Here is a 20,222-nt window from a genome sequence, read left to right as displayed (position 1 = left end):
TTTCGTGTTATGCTAAAATTCAAATAATTATACCTTAGTGCTGCTTCTGCCATTGGTTCACTGTTAATCTGGAGGACTGAGGGCCAATTAGAGACCCTCACTCATAGAAGTGTCGAATCACAGGCCACCCAGTCGAGACGACTCACAAGTCAGCAGCCAATGAACAGTTGGCATTTGCCCGAGTGTGTAGAGGATATTAGAGTCTATCCTGGAGGTCATTGAACCCGCAAATTTTCCGGGTCTCTACTAATGTGGCACTAAATTAAGATATTATTTTTGGTTTTTCTTTATGGATATTAAATCTTTAACAATTCCAGAAAACCCACAAATACGCGGTGGGAAAATTTTCTGAGCCAACAACAAGTGCAAGAGATCTATCGTAATAAATCAAGCCGCAGTGCTTGCGTGATGCGTGACGCCCAGTGTGTGTTTGTGCGTCAGGGAGCAGCCACCAGCGGCCAGTAGCTGTTCCTCGACTTGTTCCAGTTGCCAGAGCTCGGTCAGCGCCAACTCCGACAGGTACCTCGCGCGTTCGTGCGGACTACTTTAGACTACTTTGTGTCTACTTTAGAACGATCATGAATTGTATCACCGTCAACTGTTCAAATCGATACTTCTAATGATCTGAGTACATTGGTGGAGTATAGAAATCACGATCTTATTGATAGTTGGTGTAGCTTCTTAACCACTTGACCAGTAAGTAATCTGAATACCACTGTCGAAACGTTATGGAAATTAAATAGATTAATATTAGTGCCACCTCCTTGGTTCAGTGTAGGATGGCGAAAGCTGTTGGGAAGTACGTAGTTTTGTGATTTGACGTCGACAGGGTAACAACGCTCCTTTTACGAGCCCAATGTGACCTGCCAATGGTCACCCTTTCACTCCGCCCCGCAGTGCTTGATCCTCCGCCAATGTGTGTATGCGTTTGTTGTGTATGTAATACCGTGTTCACCGGGAAATGAGCCCCGAATATTTGGGGGTCATCTCATAACGAACAAGAAACTATTTCAACAACTGTTTAGGTTAGGTGTGACGAAGAGAATGTCAGCAATGAGAGTGATAGTGATGAGGAAAATGATATGCATTTTTATCATAAAAGTTCTGAAAAAATTAATTAGAAAAATTGTTTTAAATTACAGAATTTTTATTTATTTTTTTATTTTGAATAGAAGCAATAATATTGAAGCATTTTAAATTCTCACAGAGATTTGGGCAAGAAAAAAAAAATTTACAATTGTTTTTATTATTACTAGCTAATGCACGGCATGCGTTCATATGCCTCTTTCAATTTTTTTGTAATATCTCTCTCTCTTTCTTTCTCTCTTTAAATCTCAATATATTTCTCTCTTTATATCTCAATCCATTTCTATGTATTGATATATACATCCTTTTCTCTTTTTTCTCTCTATCTGTATATCTCCCTCTCTCTATGTCTATATCTTCCTATCTGTATTTTATCTTTACTAAACAAGATGAATAGAAACATTCATTTATATATATTTTTTTAACTCATCTATATTTTTATCTCTTTCTACGTAACACAGGTGTGACAGGTATATAAAAACAAGCGCTTATTCGAATGCAACGTGTCAAAATTTCAAAGGAACTGTGAAGAACTTTCGATAATTATAAATTTTGAGCAAACGAACATTTACATTTTTATTTATATATATTTATTTTTATGTTTTTGTGATTCTGTGCAGTGACTTCCTACTAAGCAAGAGAAGGAAAATGGTGAGTATTTATTCTTTAGAACCTTGACTTGTGGAGTCGTTTTGCATTCAGGGTTTATTTATTGTCAAGTTATGTAATACCTTCGCCAAGTTCCTGTCAACCTCCTTTTTAATTTTCGCCCCAAGTGTGTTTGTTTATTTTTCAGCTCATAAATTAATAAAGATGGAGCTGTGCTGAGCGCATGAATTTAGAAACACACCCCGTACCGAACTACATTTATACATTTTTTAACTAATTTTAATCGTGTACAGTAGTTTAGTTAAAGGGCACAATTTAAATTTTTTTAAGGCTTTATGAAAGGTTTCTTTTGTTTCACCTCCGGCTTGCATTTCAAATTGACCTAACAGTCATTTTTAGTTCATTGATCGTACACTTCCTTTGGCCATTTTGCGCTGTGCTCCGCCCACTCTCGTGAGAGCGTTACTTGAGAGAGATGCTAGCCACTCCCCCATGACTTCAACTTTGTCTGAACTGATCCATTATCATTCGCAGCTTTTATTAATAGTATGTCATTTTTAAAATTATTTTTAAATTTTAATTTATACTGTTTAACTTAAGTATTTATTGTCCCGTGGTAAACATTTTACAAACGTTAACAATTAACATTGAACTCAGTCCAGGACACGAGGTGACCTGGGCAGTATAAAGTAAATCAATTCTGTGCCAATTGTGCCTTTTCGAACTGTTTCAGTTATTCCGTAATAATGTGAGAGAGCTGCTTCGATAAATGTAGTCTTAACGTCCGCCGGTGTCAGGGTGTCCACAAGGAAAAAAATATTTCGTACTAACTTAGGCATGAAAAAAGTACTAGATGAGAAAAAAAAGTACTAAATTATAATTTGTTAATGGTTTTTAACAATTTAGGAAGTTATTATGACATTGCAATGCTCGAACTTAAATATCACACCACACACATACATTCCATAGTTTTTTTTTTAAAATAATTACGCTTGATAATAAAACAAATTGGAGTTACAATAATATTATTATATTAAAGAAAAATGTACTAGATCTTGTAGGAAAGTACTAACTGTGGAGACCCTGGCTGGTGTGAAGGCGGGGTGTGGTGACGCAGCAGCTGCAGCAGGTGTGTGTGTGCATGTGTGTTGCAGATGCAGCAGGTGTGTGTGTGTTGCAGCTGCAGCAGGTGTGTGCATGTTGCAGCTGCAGCAGGTGTGTGCATGTTGCAGCTGCAGCAGGTGTGTGCATGTTGCAGCTGCAGCAGGTGTGTGCATGTTGCAGCTGCAGCAGGTGTGTGCATGTTGCAGCTGCAGCAGGTGTGTGTGTGTGTTGCAGCTGCAGCAGGTGTGTGTGTGTGTTGCAGCTGCAGCAGGTGTGTGTGTGTGTTGCAGCTGCAGCAGGTGTGTGTTGCAGCTGCAGCAGGTGCGTGTGTGTTGCAGCTGCAGCAGGTGCGTGTGTGTTGCAGCTGCAGCAGGTGTGTGTGTTGCAGCTGCAGCAGGTGTGTGTGTGTTGCAGCTGCAGCAGGTGTGTGTGTGTGTTGCAGCTGCAGCAGGTGTGTGTGTTGCAGCTGCAGCAGGTGTGTGTGTGTTGCAGCTGCAGCAGGTGTGTGTGTGTGTTGCAGCTGCAGCTTCAGCAGCGACACGTCGTCCTTCAACTCGGACTGCCAGGACGACGAGGAGATAGCCCTGGCCATGCAGGCCGTGGAGATAGCCAGTCGCAACGAGGCGCGCTCCAAGTTCAGGTAGCCCCGAGAGCCCCCCTTCTTCTCGATCACCTCCGCCGAGAAGCAATACCTTCACCAATACCTCTCATTCTACAGCCGTCGCCTCCGCACTTTATCCTAGCGTAAACTGTAGTAAATTGTTATCCGGTTGCCTTTAGCTTTCAACTCTGAGGGTGTACTTGCTGTCGGAAGTGTCTCTTCCCCGTTTCGGAACATGAGATGCAGGTGTGCTGTGATTTCGACACACAATCGCAAATAAAAGGGTAGATAATTTATTTTAAATTTTTTGAAGTGCAAACAAGCACACCAACTTAGAAATAAATATTATTCATAGGGGATCTTATCTGTTCCTTTAGCTTACCCAGACAAAAATTTGTTTGTCACAAGGAAAAAATATTTCGTACCAATTTAGGCGAGAAAAAAAGTACTAGATTTAAAAAAAAAGTACTAAATTATAATTTGTTATGGTTTACATACATTCCATAGTTTTTCAAAATAATTACACTTAATACTAAAACATATTGGAGTTACTGCAATATTATTATATTAAAGAAAAAAGTACTAGATCTGAGCGTAAATGTACTAGACCACTAAAAAACTTCTAAAAGTACTAGATCTAGTACGAAAGTACTAACTGTGGACACCCTGCACGCAGGCGGATCCCTTCTTCTGAATCACCTCCGCAGGAAAATAATACATTTACATTCATTCTACATCAGAATCACTCTTACCAACTTGTTAACCGCAAAACTAGATGGATTTATTATTTTTACCGTGCTAGATAGTAAAGTTCTAATTATTGTATAAAACTGTAAGCATGTATGACATTTATTTAGAGTGGTGTAAATTAGCGTCGTATTCTTTTCATCATAGTGAGATAATAAAAAAAAAATTAACACTTATCCCCTTTACATATTTTTGGTCTTTTCCCTTTAAATATGTATTAAAAAAAAGTTTCTAATGTAAATAAATTTTTATATGTAAAAATTATTCTGGAATATTAATTTAATTTTATTAAAAAAATTCTCTATTTTATGTATTTTTATCAGTTTGATCAAGAAAGCGTTTTTCAAACTTTAAATTTTATTGGTTTAAGAATTTCATTATATTGTAGTTTGTATAAAAAACAAACATGTAGTTTTACTTCATTTCATTTACATATTTAATTACATTTGGGTACAAATAATTTAATTTGTATTGTATCAAGAGAATTTGTTTGTTATATTAGGTTTCCGATTCATTTCGGTATATGTATGTGGGTGTATTTCATTTCCGTTTGTATCGTTTGAGATCATTTCGGGTATTTCATGTTAATATGTTCAATTAGGTAACTTGAAGAGTACTTGTTGCAGATCAGCAAATAACCCATGCATGGATGAACTATAAAAAGTACCCTCACAAAATACATGTACCTTAAAACAACTGACAAAGTCCTAAGCTGGATTAGGAATGGCTACTAGAGGTGTATTATTATAGGTACAAGCAAAGTTAAAAAATTTTATTATTCCACACAATTCAGTTCTTTCCTTAGATTCATTTCGTTAACGACGCTGAGTACCGGATGCCTGTGGCCGCCGTGCCGTTGACCGTGTGCTGCCGGGTTCCAGGTCGAGCGAGGACCTGGTGCACCGGCTCTTCGTGTGCGTGGCGGGCGTGGCGGACCAGCTACAGACCAACTTCGCCGGGGACCTGCGCAGCATCCTCAAGTGCGTGTTCCTCATGAACGCCAGCGGCGCCGCCGGCACGCCCGACCCCGACGACGAAGGTAGCGCGGCGCTGTTCTTCGTCCGGTCTGGGGGGGGGGTAGTATCTCGTGGCGGCGAGGCGCTTGGGGCGCAAGGCCCTGGGACGTCGTGCAGCTTGTGTGGTGGGAAGCCTACAACTCGCGTAGTTTCGGTTCTCTACCATGTTCGTGCAACTTCGGGATTTCTCTCGAAAAAATTGAAATTTTAAAAAAAAAATAGAGGGGTTGGGTTAGGTTAGGTCAGGTCAGGTCAGGTCAGGTCAGGTCAGTCACGTCACAACATGCTTGTTTTCATTGTAAACTTCTGATTTAGCGGGGCTGAAGGTGGCGTTAACACCAAAAACTCAAAACTGCACGGAAATCTTCGGAAATTCTTGCAGGGAACCGAAACTACGCGAGTTGTAGGCTTCCCTTGTGTGGTAGCCGTGACTTTATACGGCTTAAAAGGGTTTGACAAAAGTCCCTTGGCGTGCTTTCAAGAAACTGTACCTGGAGTTTTCGTGACTAAAAATAATTTAAAAGCTTTTTTTTTTTTTTTTTTTTCCATTTTCACTCTTATAAAAACAAATTTTATAATCAAAATACAGAAACAGAACTACTCATCCATCTTCTACATATTCGTAAATGTTATTTTTTTGTAACAGACACCACTTGGATATCATTAGTAAGTTAAAATTGTCGTTTTTTTTTCCCCTTCTGATTGTGTGTCTGAGTAGGCAGGGGCTTTAACAGTTAGAGCAGGATTGCGACAGGTGGGGCAGATAAAGCCATGAAGGTCGAGCGGTCAGATCAGTCCCCTCCCATTGGGGTTATAAAGCTTTGATTCCCGGCAGAGTTGGACACAGATTATTCGTAAGTGTGAAACGCTGCAGACGTTGCCGCGGTCGTAAAATTTTCTCGGGGTATACTCCCGTTACCCCCCACCCATTCATTCCACAGGGTGGCCAGCCAACCGGGAAATCGGGAAATACGGGAAATAGCCAGGATTTCTTAAAAAAACCAGGAATACCTGGAATCAACCAGGAATTTTTATTAGAACCGGGAATTTTTTTTATGAAGTAACGATCACAATAACATACTGCTGTTAAATGAGCACGTTCACCACCCGTCGAAGCACGACAGCGTGCTCGTGTGCTATATTTTGTGAAAGTTAATTTGTTCATATTGCATTTAAAAACTTTTGTAGTACGTAAGAAACCGTTAACAATTCAGACTTCCATACTTATTATGTTTCTGTATTCAAAAGCAACAGCATTTTGGCTGAAAATGTTGTTGTAGGATGGTAGTAATTTCTCGCACGGCATGTTGGTAGCACTAGTTTTGTATGTATATTTGTTTTTACTTTGCGCTCATGTTGTTGCGTCACGGTATCACGGATACTTTTCTCGAGTTTTTTTTAAAAGTTTAGTTGTGCGGGACGTTGTTTTGAATCTTTTAATCTAACATGTAATTGGCGCAGACTATCATAATGTAAACGAGTTCGGTCACCACATACAATGACAAATGTACGGAAGAGTTTGAATGGGTGGAGAAAGAGCCAAAGTGCGGGACGAACGCTATTTGCAATTTCTGTAATCTTAAAATCTATATCGGTAGCATGGATGGGAAGAACAGCATTAGCCAGCCACGCAAGAGGGGCAAAACACGTGCGTTTGGTGTCAAGTAATTTTTGTGACGTGAGATTATAAATTTTTTGTTGGTGGTAGGTTTTGTTTTAAGCAAGTTCATTGATTTAATTTTTAAGCCTATAGTTAAGTTGTCTATTGTTTAACGGCAATAAAACATCATATTGTGTGTGCTTTGTGTAACAAAAATGCAAATTGTATGCAAATATTGATAAAAACCACCCTTGAAAAAACCTGGAAAAAACCAGGAATTTTATTATCCCAGAAGAGTGGCCACCCTGTTCCATCAATGTGCCATTGTCATCTCGTGATAGCTCTATTCAGAGTTCTTCATTTTTAAATAATTATTTATTTCAAATATATTACATCCTATTTATTTATAAATGAGAGTGTTTGGATTTTTGTTACTCAATCATATCAATTATTTAACCATTTTTGATGACTTTTGAAATAGAGGGATACATACATTGGATAAAGCCACTTTACATTCCTTTTGAAAAAAATCCTTAGGGAATAATTATTTTTTCTTTATATTATAAAGATAACATATTGCGACAGGCCACAAAAAGAACAGGGAGTAACCTAATGGCTGTGTTGGAAATTTATATAGTGTGTTTGTAATATTTTTTTGTAGTTTAAAATATCATAAAATAGATGTATTTAAAGTATTTAATTGTTTTCCTTTTACCATATGTTACTTCGAATATGAGCGATGTACATAAATACAGAGCTGAGTACATCTGAAAGCTTTGCAATGAAGTGGAAATGGAACTCGTCAGAGGATGAGTACTAGAGCTAGTTTTTGATAATCCCTACAAGATATATTATTTTTAATATTAGTTTTAAAAAAAGTACCTTTGACTTAGGTAGTTTGTTTCTTGACATTATTTTATATTCATTTGTAATCCACTATAACGGAGAAAAAGTTAAATGGCACTTTGTTTAGCAGTAGAATGAAACATTCTTCATAGTGACACAATTCTTTCGCTGTTGTGTTTGTTTCATAGGGGAATTCCAGAGTGGGATAAGTTTAGCCACTATTGTGATGAGTTAATTTCTGATGGCTAGGTCAGTTTTACTTTTTTTTCCGTGTTCTCAGTTTGGTACTGATTCTGAAAAACCATTTCTCAGTTCTTGGTTAACTTCCTAACATTTTCGCATCACACCAAATATACAATTATTTCCTGATAGATGGCATCTTTATTTGTTCAGTATACGACTTATCCGTGTGCTGTTTAATCTAAATCTGACCACAAACAAGTCGCCTAGTATCTAGGTAGCACAGCATCTAGTAATGTGTATTAACTTTTGTTGGGTAAATATTTATGTTATTCATACACACCCATGAATGATGCGCGGATAATAGGGAGTTTACTGTATAAACAAACAGTTGGTAACCGTTGGAGACGAATGACGGGCGTTGCGAACGAGGAGGGTGCGGCGTGTGTGGGCGCAGAGGGCGGGCGGACGGTGGAGCGGGCGGAGGAAGCGCTCTCGGCCGGGGGCTGGGAGCCGAGCCCCGGGCAGCCGGAGCCGCCCCCTCCCTGGGTCCCGGACTTCATGGCCCCCCGCTGCATGTCCTGCGAGGCCGCCTTCACCGTCGTGCGGCGGCGCCACCACTGCCGCAACTGCGGCAAGGTGCGTGCACACCAACACCTCGTGAAGAGGTTACGTACTAGCTTTGAATATATATACTGTATAGAAGTCGCCAGCCCAGGTTAAAATTTCTAACACGGTTTTGAGGTGGTTGGTTAATTCACCGCCGCAATCGCCACCATCTCTAGGGCATCGACTCGCGGTGGTCCCTGGCGGACAAGTGTCGAACTCTTCGAAAACCCCCTTCCCCCTCCCGCTGAACGACCTTGAGCTGCAGTGAATGATGGATGGGGGGTGCGGGGAAATGACAGCGGGCGACAGTGCTGCGCTCTTAACGTGTGAATAACAACTAAGACGATACGGGGCGTTACGGCAGCGCACTGCAGCGGTGAAGTTCCCAAGCTGCTCATCATACGCTTCTGAAAAACGTAGAGTAAATCCTATCCACTCGCGACTTCTATACAGTGTATATATTCAAAGGTACTGGGGTGTGCACGGGGATATAAAAAAGAAATGGAAACAATGAAAAAAACCACATCACGATAAAAGATGCAAACGAAAAAAAAAAATGCAAGGCACAAAATAAACAATAGACACAGACTCAATAAACAGTTGGTTAATGAATCAATCATTCTCTACAGGAAGAGATGAAATAAACAAATTTAGACAAGTCAAAAATCAAAAAGTTTAATTCTGCGGATGTGGATGTAAAATAAATTATATTTATTAATACATAATTTTTATTTATAGTTAATTATTTATAACTTGAGAATCTAAGGATAAGCAGAAGAAAAAATGTTTTTAATGAATATTCTATTATTTGTTGTCTTTTTTCACTCGGGAGGAACCTTTCCAAGCACAGTTCATCCACCGATGGTCTCCGTAAACTACTCCTGGCTTAAGCTGGAGTTGGTTCCTTGCAATAAACATAGCCCATTTATTTCCCGATTCCCCTGATGTGTATAGCATTCATTTGATACCTAATCTCATCGATGAGACAAAAAAAACCCAACAAAATTAGAAAATTTGTTTAAATATTTTTCAGTTTTTTTTTCCTGTATACCTTAAGAAGTGATAACTATGAATGCACTGTTCAAAATGTGTCAACATCTGTGACAACTGTCGCAAAGAACATTCAGACTACAACAGTTAGGGAAACTTGTAGTGTCAGGTATGTTAAATCCAAACGAAATCTGGGCAGGTTAATCAAATGGAGACATTCTTTCCTTTCCCTTAAGTCTCTACTGAGTATGCCAGCCTTAATATTCTGATAAAACTAATAAATAATATTTATTGAAACATAGTTGTTCAGGTGCAACATGAAGGGAAATTTTGTATTGTTTTGTTTATTACATCATGATATTTGGTTCTCAAGGTCTGAATGTTCCTAGAGCAGCTATCAGAAGTGCATCCTTATCTTGAAGGGTGCGTGTTTAGAGTTCTTTTATTTAGGCTGTCATAATATCTGGAACACTGAGCAAGGCATAATTGCAAAGTGAAAAGACTGTTGGGCTGCACAAATGATTGAATCAAGGAAAGTGCAGTCTGCACAGTAAACAAAGTATGTTTCTCCTTATTCTACCATGTAGAATAAGTTTCCATCCAGTTAGAGTATAAACGTGAAAATTGTGTTTTACGTGTATTTCCATAGAAACTAGGCACGTTGCAAAAAAAAAAAAACCTCTTTAATGGCCATGTTTTAGCATATCTGGAACAGTTAACTTTGTTTGTTGGGAAGACAGGTGTTTGTTGTGGTTTCAAGGTGTTCGTTGTGGTTTCAAGGTGTTCTGCGCGCGCTGTAGCGCTAACTCCGTGCCGCTGCCGCGCTACGGCCAGGTGAAGCCGGTGCGGGTCTGCAACCGCTGCTTCCTGCACCAGGTGACGCCCTTTACCCTCGAGGAGGTGGCTGCGCGCTCGTGAGCCCACGAGCCCGGGCGTTGGCCCTGAACCACCTCGCTCCCTCTACTTGAAGCACAGTGGCTCGCGGCGCTGGCCCTGAACCGCCTCGCTCCCTCTACTTGAAGCAAAGTGGCCCGGGAACACCGCGCTCCCACTACTTGGTCCGAGACCGTCGCCTGCGCCTTTCTTAGGAGAACAAGGATGTATATATGTATTTTTTGTTTTGTTTTTAAGTGAATAACAAATTCCGTTACGTGCTGCCCGCATGGAAGTGCCTGATCGGCTCTGAGATAGCGCGGGAGCATCGCGTAGTGGCTGCTACGTGGCGCCAAGAACATCCGCGCGCGTGAAGTGCGCTTCTTCTTTTGTAATTATATTTTGTACAGCTGCTAGGAATGTCGTTTTTAGAGTACTGTGTGTTTATACATGAGTGCGTTCTTTAAAAAAGAATTTATTTTATTTTTTGATTCATTAGATTTCATAGAAGAATATAGTATTAGGTTATTATTGCAACTTTGGTTGTGTCGAGACTTTTTGAGTGAGAAATTTTTATTTACACTTGTATGTTGAAATATGTGAGGGATGGGTGAAGTACCAAAAATTATTTAGGGGTTATTTGAAGGGTGTTTCTGTGGAGCATTTTTTTTTTTTGTAAATGTGTAAATGTCATGCTTTCAGCAGTGAAGTCTGGATTAACATTCAGATTGGATCATTGTTGGTATTTTTCTCTTTTTTTTTATTTTGTGGAAGCCAATTTTTTTATGTGTAATATATGTGGCTTGTTTGTATGGAAATGTTGCTGCTTATGAAAGGTTCGCAGTATTCAAGTTTAGGTGGCCAAAGCAACAGAGAACATATTTATATTTTTTTTGTCACTCTTTGGAAAGTATCTGATGGTTAATGTAAGGTCTTTTGAGTGATTACTTAGCAGGATTGGATTTTTCTGTAGAAGATTCACAACCAAAGTTCTACATCACTGTGGTCGTTTGAAGTGTTTGTCATGCACACAGCTGAGAGTTCTGTATTTACCATGATGGGTGCAGTTCTCTGCTTTTGGAATATTTAGGCTTGAACACGGGGAAAGAAACCAAATTGAATTATGAAATACTGTACACATAGTTTAGCTTTTGAGAGATGCAATTTTTTTTTTCATGCAAATTGTTTTAAGTTTTACTCTAACTTGTAACAAGTAATATTGTTTTTATGATGTTACACATTTGATAGGGTTGAGTCTTTACCGATCAACATGTGTTAGTGTGAATTCCGTGATAAAAATTATAAATCAAAAAAATTGTTAAAAGAAGGTAACTTAAATTATTAGTTTTTAATACAGATATATGGACAAGAAAATCTGTGTGACCCAAGAGCCTTTTCAATTAACGGCCATGTCCCTCCGAAGGTAGGGCTGCTGTTTCGCGTCACATTCTCTCATGCTCGGTGAGTGTCCAGCCATATTGCGCCGCTCCAAGTACGGCGATGCAAAAATTTAGATGGTACTCGAGCAGTAATAGACTTTTCAGCCGGTAACTCGCACATGTTTGAAGTAAACGTGTTAAGAGTTGCAAAACTGTGCAGGTTTACCTATAAGCGTGTTTGTAAACTACAAAGACGCTGCATAAACGTATTCACTGATGAAATTGATCAATATTTTTTTCCCACAGATAGTAAAGTTATTGTTCCTCAGGGATAGTTTACGAAGTAAAAAAAAAAAGTGGTACAGGCTGACGACTAGCAGTTGGTACTCCTGGCGTGTGGGATAGTGCTCACTAGGGTATTCGGCAGTCGGTGATTGAAGTAGTAATTGTTAGTTTTGAACGATTAAACAGATTTTAGTTGCCAAAAGTGAAAAAAATAAACATTTGTGTTCCATTTTTTTTATTCCAGAAAGTATCTACTAACCTGAACTAATCACTCTTATTCGCAATCTTTAACTTTGGAGAGGGAAAAATGAAACAAACTAAACATTTTAACGCAAGAAAAATCACAGAATTATTAACTTAAAAAACATATTTTTTGTAACAAACTTGAAGGAATAATTATCGTTACTTAGAGTATTGTGCGACAACCACAGACACACACACAGTAGTCCAAACACCAATCAGCGACTGAGGCGCGGCAGACTCACTCCCTTCACCCCGCCCGCTTCCATCGCCTTGTCAGAGGAGAGTTGCGAGTGAGAGTAACCTTGGCACAGAATAAAAACAAAATTTTATGCTGTCGATGTCGATTCCTCAAAGTACCAAAAGAATCTGGAATTGATTTAAAATTCCTTGTTCTTTTACTATAGCAAAAGTACCCGTAATTTCCGGGATTTCCTGGTTCAGAACCCTAGTGCTCACGGGAGAATCGCAATGCAAGGTGCCCAAATAAATGCAGAAATGTGGTTTTTCTGTTTGCTTTTCTCAAGGTTCCCCCATAAAGGTTATTGCTTGGAGAGGGTTGTTATTCTCGGGAGAGTTGGAAGCTACCTGTATTAACACTCCGGTTTTTCGCATTCTTAACGGCAGTGATTCTCGTCTATTTACTTCGACTGTGAACATCACTCTGACCCAATACATCACATTAAACACAACTTACGTTATGGCGTGTCATTTGTAGGTTGAAATTAATTGTCTGGCAATCCTGAGACGGTGTACACACGCACACTTTCGCAAGCTAGCTTCTCGATATATGCCAGGGTGTCTTGTGGCCTGGAAAAACTAGTGAACCAGCCAGCATTTATATAGAGATTTTTCAGCCTAGGAAAAGTACGAATTTGTACATAATTTTATTTGAATACCTGGAATTTATTTTTTAGGGGGGAAGGAAATATGAAATTCAAGGAGCACATTCAATACGTCAAAACCATAACATATAATTATGATGATAAAAAAAGTTTGGGGTCATTTTACAGCCTCCAGAAGTCACCGCTATTCCTAATAATACTTTTCGTCCTCCTGTTATCACAACTGCATCTATTGTATTTGTGTTTGTCTCAGTACAGAAAATAATCAGCTAGATAGAGGCATTAGGTGTAAATGGGGCATGAACGGATATTTTATTTTTCCAGGTACAATAATTATAAAACCAAACTTTGGCATAGCTTATGAGTGTTATGACAGATTATACTTTACTGAAATTTTTCACACTCTGCTGTAGGAATGCAAAAATACTATAGGCATCTAACTCATGTTAAGTCAGGGATTATCCAAATTTAATCAGATTACGAAGCCTATGGTGTACCCATCGCTTTATATTTATTGTCATTAAAATACAGAATTTTTGGCAGTTTTTTTTATTCATTTCACATCACACAAAAAAATTATTTCGATATATGGATCATTCAGATATAGTGCAGTGAAACTTTATTATAAAGTATCTGACTAAATGATTTTCACTTTAATGTTGGTATCTAATATTAGATCCCAAAGAGAGAATTTTTTTTCCTGACCTGTTGTAATCATTTAACTCTTTTGTAATTTACGTACGTACAGTTTAGAAATAATTGTTTTCACACATTGCCTAAAGTGTTCAGAATAGTTAGCAAATATTAAGCCAGGTAACGAATCGCTTGTGAGCTGAAGGGATGCAAGTGAATAGTGGGAGAACGCTAAAATGTCACACACCATATTGGTCTGCCAATTACGTGCAGTGTGTTACTGCTGTAGATACTGTGCTTTGTTTGAGTGTTCTTATAAATGTTGGTGATGACTGATTAAATATGCCACACATCAAATGTTTTTTTTTTTTACAAGATGGCAACTTGTAATATGTTGTAAAGTCCACGAAATACTGCGAGTCTTGAAGGGTGCTGAATATGCTAAACTGGAAAGTATGAACAAAGAAGCCACTCATCATTCTTACTACATGATCTTAGATTCGTTAGTTTTTATAACTCCCGAGACATAAGTTTGTTTTTACCTAAGTTGTGCAGTATAATTGTTTCTTCTATATTGAGCCATTCAAATTTTTCTAAACAGAGGTAATAGAATGTATAAATGGTTGTATTAATGTTATTTATATCCTCTGATATGTTAAATTTTTTTTTGTACCACTGCTGGTTCTTTGCCTTTGATGTAGTGACATTAGTGTTAGGAACATTTGGGGGTTCGTGGCAGTGTGTAGCGTCGTTGAGTGACCTTCACCTTAGGCAAACATTTCAAATACCAATTTTTTTAGTTAATTTTCTTGTGTTGTTATTTCAGTTATATTCTCATGTTGGCTATCTTGATGCACTGTTTGAAGTAACAGTCTCAACAAAGTGTTGTTTTTTTAAATATATATTTTAGTTTTACATGTATTATTTGATATTAATGTTGTTAAATAGAATGAAAATGAGGAAATAACTTAAGGGATTTTATAGTTCACCCAGAAGTCATGAAGTTAAAAGTTCAAGGTCATTCGTTGGGACCCTACACACTTGTCCTGGTAGCCCTCGGAACAATGCTGACAATATATTTGCCTGGTAACATCATTGGCTTCTGCTTTTGTGAAACTGTGATTGTAGTGATTGAAGCAACAGCTACCAGTCTTCATCTTGTTACCAACAATATCTGTGTGGTGCATAAAAAGCAGGAATTCTTTTTATGTTACTGACCATGTGATCTGCGACTATTGTAGCATATTGGTGGTGGTTTAAAAAAAGCCTAGAAAATAAAAAAAAGTCACATACTTAAGATTGTAGTTTTATTTAACCTTTGCCTTGTCTAAAATACACAATGACAAAGTCAGTACTAAGTAATTGAAATTTTAAACATGTGAATTTACCTTTGCAAAGTTCATACAGTGTGTAATGCCATTGAATACCGTGTTTTCTCGCATAATCGTCGCACATTTTATTCTAAAATCAAGTTTGACAAGTAGGGGTGCGATGATTATGCAGGAAAAAAAAAATTTTGTTAGGTAAAGTTGTTTATGAAAACAAAACCCGTTCACGGAAAGTACGTTTATTTAAAAAAAAAAAAACATAAAAAAAAGGGTGGAGTATACAAGAGCACGCCAAACAATTTATATTAATAATTCATTAAACCAAAACCTTTCTTCAACTTAAAAAAATAGAAAACCCAAACTGTAACGCGAACGCAGGCCACTTGAATCTGCAAAGTGAACTAACGCGTAACTATTGCCGTAGTACACATTTACCACGAAAGAATGCGGGCCATTAAATGTAGTTAACTCTGCACTCGACAGAGAGCGCGCGCTGCATGCAATCGGCGAGATATCGATATTCCACTACGTGTGCGCGCTCTGTGCGGGAAGCCACATAACCAAACATGAATGATGCCAACTAGCACTGGCTACATGTTCATAGGCGGTACACCGGGGCGACGCAGACGATCAGATAAAAATAATGTTTAAAAACGTCTTTTAAAGAAAATTTACACGTCAGACAACTTCGTATTTTCCATTAATTAAATAAGTGGTAATTTCAGAATAAATATTAAGATTTCTACTTTAAAATACATCGTTTTATACGGAAAAGATACCTACACATAGCGCTCGGCATCTAATAGCGGGTCCAAAAACATCATTTGACGTTTAAGCGAGAAGTTTTTTTTATCCCAATTTTGACGGCCAAAAATATAGGTGCGACGATTATGCGATAAAAGAGGGTGTTTTTGCCAGTGAGTTTCAGCTTTATTCGCCCTGACCTTTCCACTAGTGCTATAGAAATGATTCTATCCAACAAAATTGGGACCAATCTGATTGCTGTGCTGTTGCTGTGGTTATTTTCGCATGGAAAAAATATATATATATCGTTTCCCGCCATTTTCTTTGGTGAACATCCTCTCTACTAATTGGTCAAGTAAACTAGTTGATTTGAAAGCAATGTTGGACACTAACATTTGCTTCTGCACACAGTGTACACATTTTGGGAAATCCAGGAAGTCGGGGAATTTACTTGAAATCCTGGATAAGTCGCTGGAATTTCAGCGTGTGAGGAAAATGTCATGCTGAAGTCTGCCCTCACGTATAGAAAGCATAGTTTCAGTGCATAATCATTGTAAATGCTGTAAAATGGTGTATGCAAGATTCTGTTTGTATTAGTCAGCTGTAGGGATGGTGGAGGCTGTCTCTTAGTTTATTTTATAAAGTTGCAAAAAAATTTGATCCAATAAAATTTTCCCGACTTTTTTTTTAAATATTTGCAAGATTGACCTCTATCTTTGTGTACTCTTCAGTTAAATGCGAAGCTCCTTTGGGGCACATGCAGTACAAGAGCATATTTTGTGTCTCAAATTTCTTGCTGAGCAAACAGCTCTAGCCTGTCAAGTAGGTACGGTGTAAAGTGTGTGTGTGTCTCATCCCATGACGTTGCATCCCACTACCCCCAAATCTTGAAGCTTCCTCCCGAGTTCTACCCTTCTTGCCGTCTCTCCTGCCTTCCTCCAGAAATTAGTGTTTCCTTCTTTTAGTGCTCTATATCCTTCGCATCTCCTCCCTTTATGCAGCCTGTTTCCTAACTTTTCCCCTTTTTCCTCCTTGGTGTTCCCTATGCCAGATCTCGGGCCATTATGGATGGCTAGAGACCGGAAAAATTCGCGATTTTAATGACCTCTATGCACGCGGGAAAATTACATCTGCTCATTGGCTACTGACTCGTGTAACCTGTTAACTGGGACGCTCGTGATTCGATACTTCTTTTGTTAAAGGTTTTTCATTGGCCAAGTGTCATTCAGATAAACTGTGGCCCAATCACTGATGCAGTAAAGAGGCAAACGTTTTTGGATTCTAATCTATCACGAAAAGAATCCCGCGAATTTTTCCGGTCTCTATGGAGGGCCTATCTGCCCTGCCCTGCCCTGCCCTGCCCTGCCCTGCCCTGCCCTGCCCCCCCCCCCCCCCCCCCCCACAGCACTTTACCTTTCCCGAACATTCCCATTAACCATCTTGACCAAGAGTACGTGCAAGTGATACAGTTGACACTATTGTGTGTACGTGTATTGTGAGCACACTGGCTAATTTGTACCTCTCAGGAAACTTTATGTATTTAAAATGAGTAATGGTGTTTCTGGTGCTATTTGTACAGATATATTCATGAACACACACAAAAAAAAAAATTTTGAGCTGGAGATATGATTTGCGAGTGACAATGCACACACTGTTGAGCTTGCGTGGAAATAAGGTCAAATCAACTGCTTTAAGAAGCCAGTAAATTGCACCTGCTCTCGATATAGATTGCCGACTCCGTTGTGAGGCGTTCCGGCCATTTTAAATTGTCAGATATGATTAGTGTAGAGGTAGTGACAAACTGCAACTAGCACCACTCTGCAAGACAGCTCAATCATGTGATTCCCCTTGGGAACCACGGTATATTTTAATGTATGTACAATCTCACCCATCCTTTTGCTTTGAGAAAAAAAAAAACTGGGGAAGGCATAAGATAGCAAATTTAATCATTACTGTATTTATTAGTTAACACAAGTTAATAATACATAGTAAGAATTGTCTCCAAGAATAATCATGATATTTTCAGTTTCTGGTTATAGTTTAAAAGGTAAACTGCTAATAACAGACAGATAAATTATTGATAAGTACAGTCAGTTTGCAACTAGTGCTTTTAAATGGCCAAACACAAATTATTTATTAGTATTTACCACAGGTTTGGATGGTTACAGACAGGCTAGATATGACAACATAATTTTTGCATCTCAATGTAAGGAAAATAAATAATCCTGAATTTCAATGTAAAATTTTTATAAGCCAGTACCATCTATTTTAATACGTACTTATAATGTAAATAACTCATATTTGCATACAGAGGAATAGTACATAGAATATTCTCATTGCCAGACTCAATTTTACTTCAGGACACATTGGGAACACATTCAGAATGGAAACAAATATTCTCACTACTTTCTATCCATCTCTACAGTACAGTCAATTCACATTTAATAAAAAATGGCTTGCCTGTGCCACCAACCTAATGAGCCAAGGGCTTACTGCCGCAACTGCAGTACCAATGTGCCAGGGCATGGCTGCAGAAGTGTATGCTTGTTTCCGCCACTTGCTCCTGTGATCAAGCTGAAATGGCATTCAGAAATTCAAAATATCCATATCAGTGCCAACGCAAGTAGAACAACTCTATCATGAACAAGATTTCAACTACTGAGGGTAAAAAGAGTCTAAAAATTAAACTGATATTTGTCATAAAACCCTAGCATTTATTACCTCCTTTCAGTTAATAGTCAAATTGGTTAAAATAAGGGTACAAAAAAAAAAAAAGAAGATTCGAGGGTTTTTTTGCAAACGAGAAGAATAAAAATTCTGAAATGATTTTTGTTTCCACATCCTGACAAGTTTCCAAATCATTCTCTTAGAAGACGTTTGATATTTCAAGTAGTTTACCAGTATTTTATAACTGGTTCGGTTAGGTTTACATACCTATTACAAATACTCTGATCATGCACACGATTTTGATGCATACTTGTTATCAGGGGTGCAACAACTAAATTTCCAAAGGGGGAAGCAATATACCTTTTTATAAAGAATCATCGATCCCCCCTATTGAAGTGGGGGCTCCGGGGGGTCCACCCCCGGAAAAATTTGTATTTCAAGGTGGAAAATTGTGCTATTTAAGCAGTTTTATTATCTAAAAATTGATGATTACACAGAACTTTCTTTGCCCCCGTTTGCCCCCACTTCAAGGTTTCAGAGGGGGGGCAAAATACCCTTGCCCCCCCCCCCCTGTTGTTGCGCCACTGCTTGTTATCATGTACATTCTGAAAAAAAAAAACTACATTCCTCACTTGTTTGTGTGGCTCAACAGAGCATTCAGCCTTGACGTGGGAAAAGTAAGGTGTCTAGTAACACGAGCAAGCGGACCGCGGGTCTACTGAAGACCGGGTGCCGTCGGCTTGGGGTCGCCCCCCGCGGCAGCCTCCGGGAACAAGGGCTCGGCGGGCAGCAGCCAGTGGTCCTGCAGGTACGGCAGGCGGTCCACCACCTTGGTGCTCCAGTGGTGGATGCGACACTTGACCGCCACCCGCTCCACCCCGTTGATGGTCACCGTCACGAGGAACTGCTTGCGCTCCAGGCCGAGGTCCGGCCCCGTTATGGCCTCCTGCGGCATCTCTATGGCGCTCTCCGGCACGTGGACGTTGGCCTTGCGGAATGACATCCGCACGTGCCACGGCTCCACCGTCCACGGCACCTCCTTGTTCATCACCACCGACAGCACCATGGTCGACAGGTAGTTCACCGTCCGCTGCGCGTGCGGGGAGCTGAACTTGGGCTTGGCCGCCGCGGAGCCCTTGAGGCGGGCGTACTTCTCCTCGTTCTCGGGCGTCGCGTACACGGCGAGGCCCGGCAGCAGCAGCTTGTTGTACGCGGCGAAGCTCTTCACCGCCACCCTGTCGCCGACGTCCCCCAGGCCGCTCACGTAGTCCGTCAGGATCAGGTCCACCGTCTCCTGCTTGGCCACGCTGGTGTCCTGCACCAGGTCGTAGATGAAGTGGCGGTTCTTCAGGCGCTTTGGACGCTGCCCTATCTTACTCAGAGGGACGGGATTCCTCCTTTTCAGAATGAACGTGGTCCTGCACTGTTGGTTTACTTTTAAGCTTCCGTCGACATTAAAAACAGCGGCTAACTGATTCGGTAGAAAATTACGAACTGATGTAGCGAACTGTTTCCACATTTCAAAAAATCGGTAGAAATTTTAATCTTACAATACTATTTTAAAACTTACGAAAACGTATTCAACAAAGCCCTTTAGCCGACGAGTTTCTAGGTTAAGCGCATTATCTGCAAAAAAAAAAAAGTATCCATTAATGCATTAAAATATTTAAAACCTGTTAACTAAAATTATAATTTATAGGTATATAGCCTAATAAAATATACTTACATCAAAAATTAAGCCAGGAACAGAATTATTGTAAATAACAAACTACACACGGACGAACAATTGAAGCATAGAATAAAAATGCCAAAAACAAAATGAAAATATCGCTGGAGATTG

The 20,222-nt window shown here is 39.4% G+C and overlaps 2 protein-coding genes across 2 annotated transcripts in view; one reads left to right on the top strand and one right to left on the bottom strand.

Annotated features, from left to right (window-relative positions):
* LOC134539027 (lateral signaling target protein 2 homolog) overlaps nucleotides 1-14,940 on the top strand; it is an 83,739-nt gene extending 68,799 nt beyond the window's left edge. Inside the window, exons 7-11 of the mRNA XM_063380700.1 lie at nucleotides 442-519; nucleotides 3,320-3,439; nucleotides 5,029-5,186; nucleotides 8,247-8,428; nucleotides 10,169-14,940. Coding sequence (XP_063236770.1) covers nucleotides 442-519; nucleotides 3,320-3,439; nucleotides 5,029-5,186; nucleotides 8,247-8,428; nucleotides 10,169-10,306 — 676 coding nt within the window. The 3' untranslated portion in view covers nucleotides 10,307-14,940. The remainder of the gene's footprint in view (nucleotides 1-441; nucleotides 520-3,319; nucleotides 3,440-5,028; nucleotides 5,187-8,246; nucleotides 8,429-10,168) is intronic.
* Nucleotides 14,941-17,656: 2,716 nt separating this feature from the next.
* On the bottom strand, nucleotides 17,657-20,221 carry LOC134539016 (large ribosomal subunit protein bL9m). Its single transcript, XM_063380682.1, has 2 exons — nucleotides 20,109-20,221; nucleotides 17,657-20,008 (listed from the first exon to the last, which is right to left on the bottom strand). Exon 2 carries the CDS (start codon nucleotides 19,899-19,901, stop codon nucleotides 19,098-19,100), a length of 804 nt encoding a protein of 267 aa, XP_063236752.1. The 5' UTR covers nucleotides 19,902-20,008; nucleotides 20,109-20,221; the 3' UTR covers nucleotides 17,657-19,097.
* Between the last annotated feature and the right edge of the window lies 1 nt (nucleotide 20,222).

Source organism: Bacillus rossius, chromosome 14 (genome assembly GCF_032445375.1).
Source record: "Bacillus rossius redtenbacheri isolate Brsri chromosome 14, Brsri_v3, whole genome shotgun sequence".
Classification (NCBI taxonomy): Eukaryota; Metazoa; Arthropoda; class Insecta; order Phasmatodea; family Bacillidae; genus Bacillus; species Bacillus rossius.
This window is presented reverse-complemented; position numbering and strand designations above follow the sequence as displayed.

What these genes read in the sequence shown, in the direction of transcription:
- LOC134539016 (XM_063380682.1), bottom strand. Translation starts at nt 19,901, where the DNA reads ATGTGGAAACAGTTCGCTACATCAGTTCGTAATTTTCTACCGAATCAG.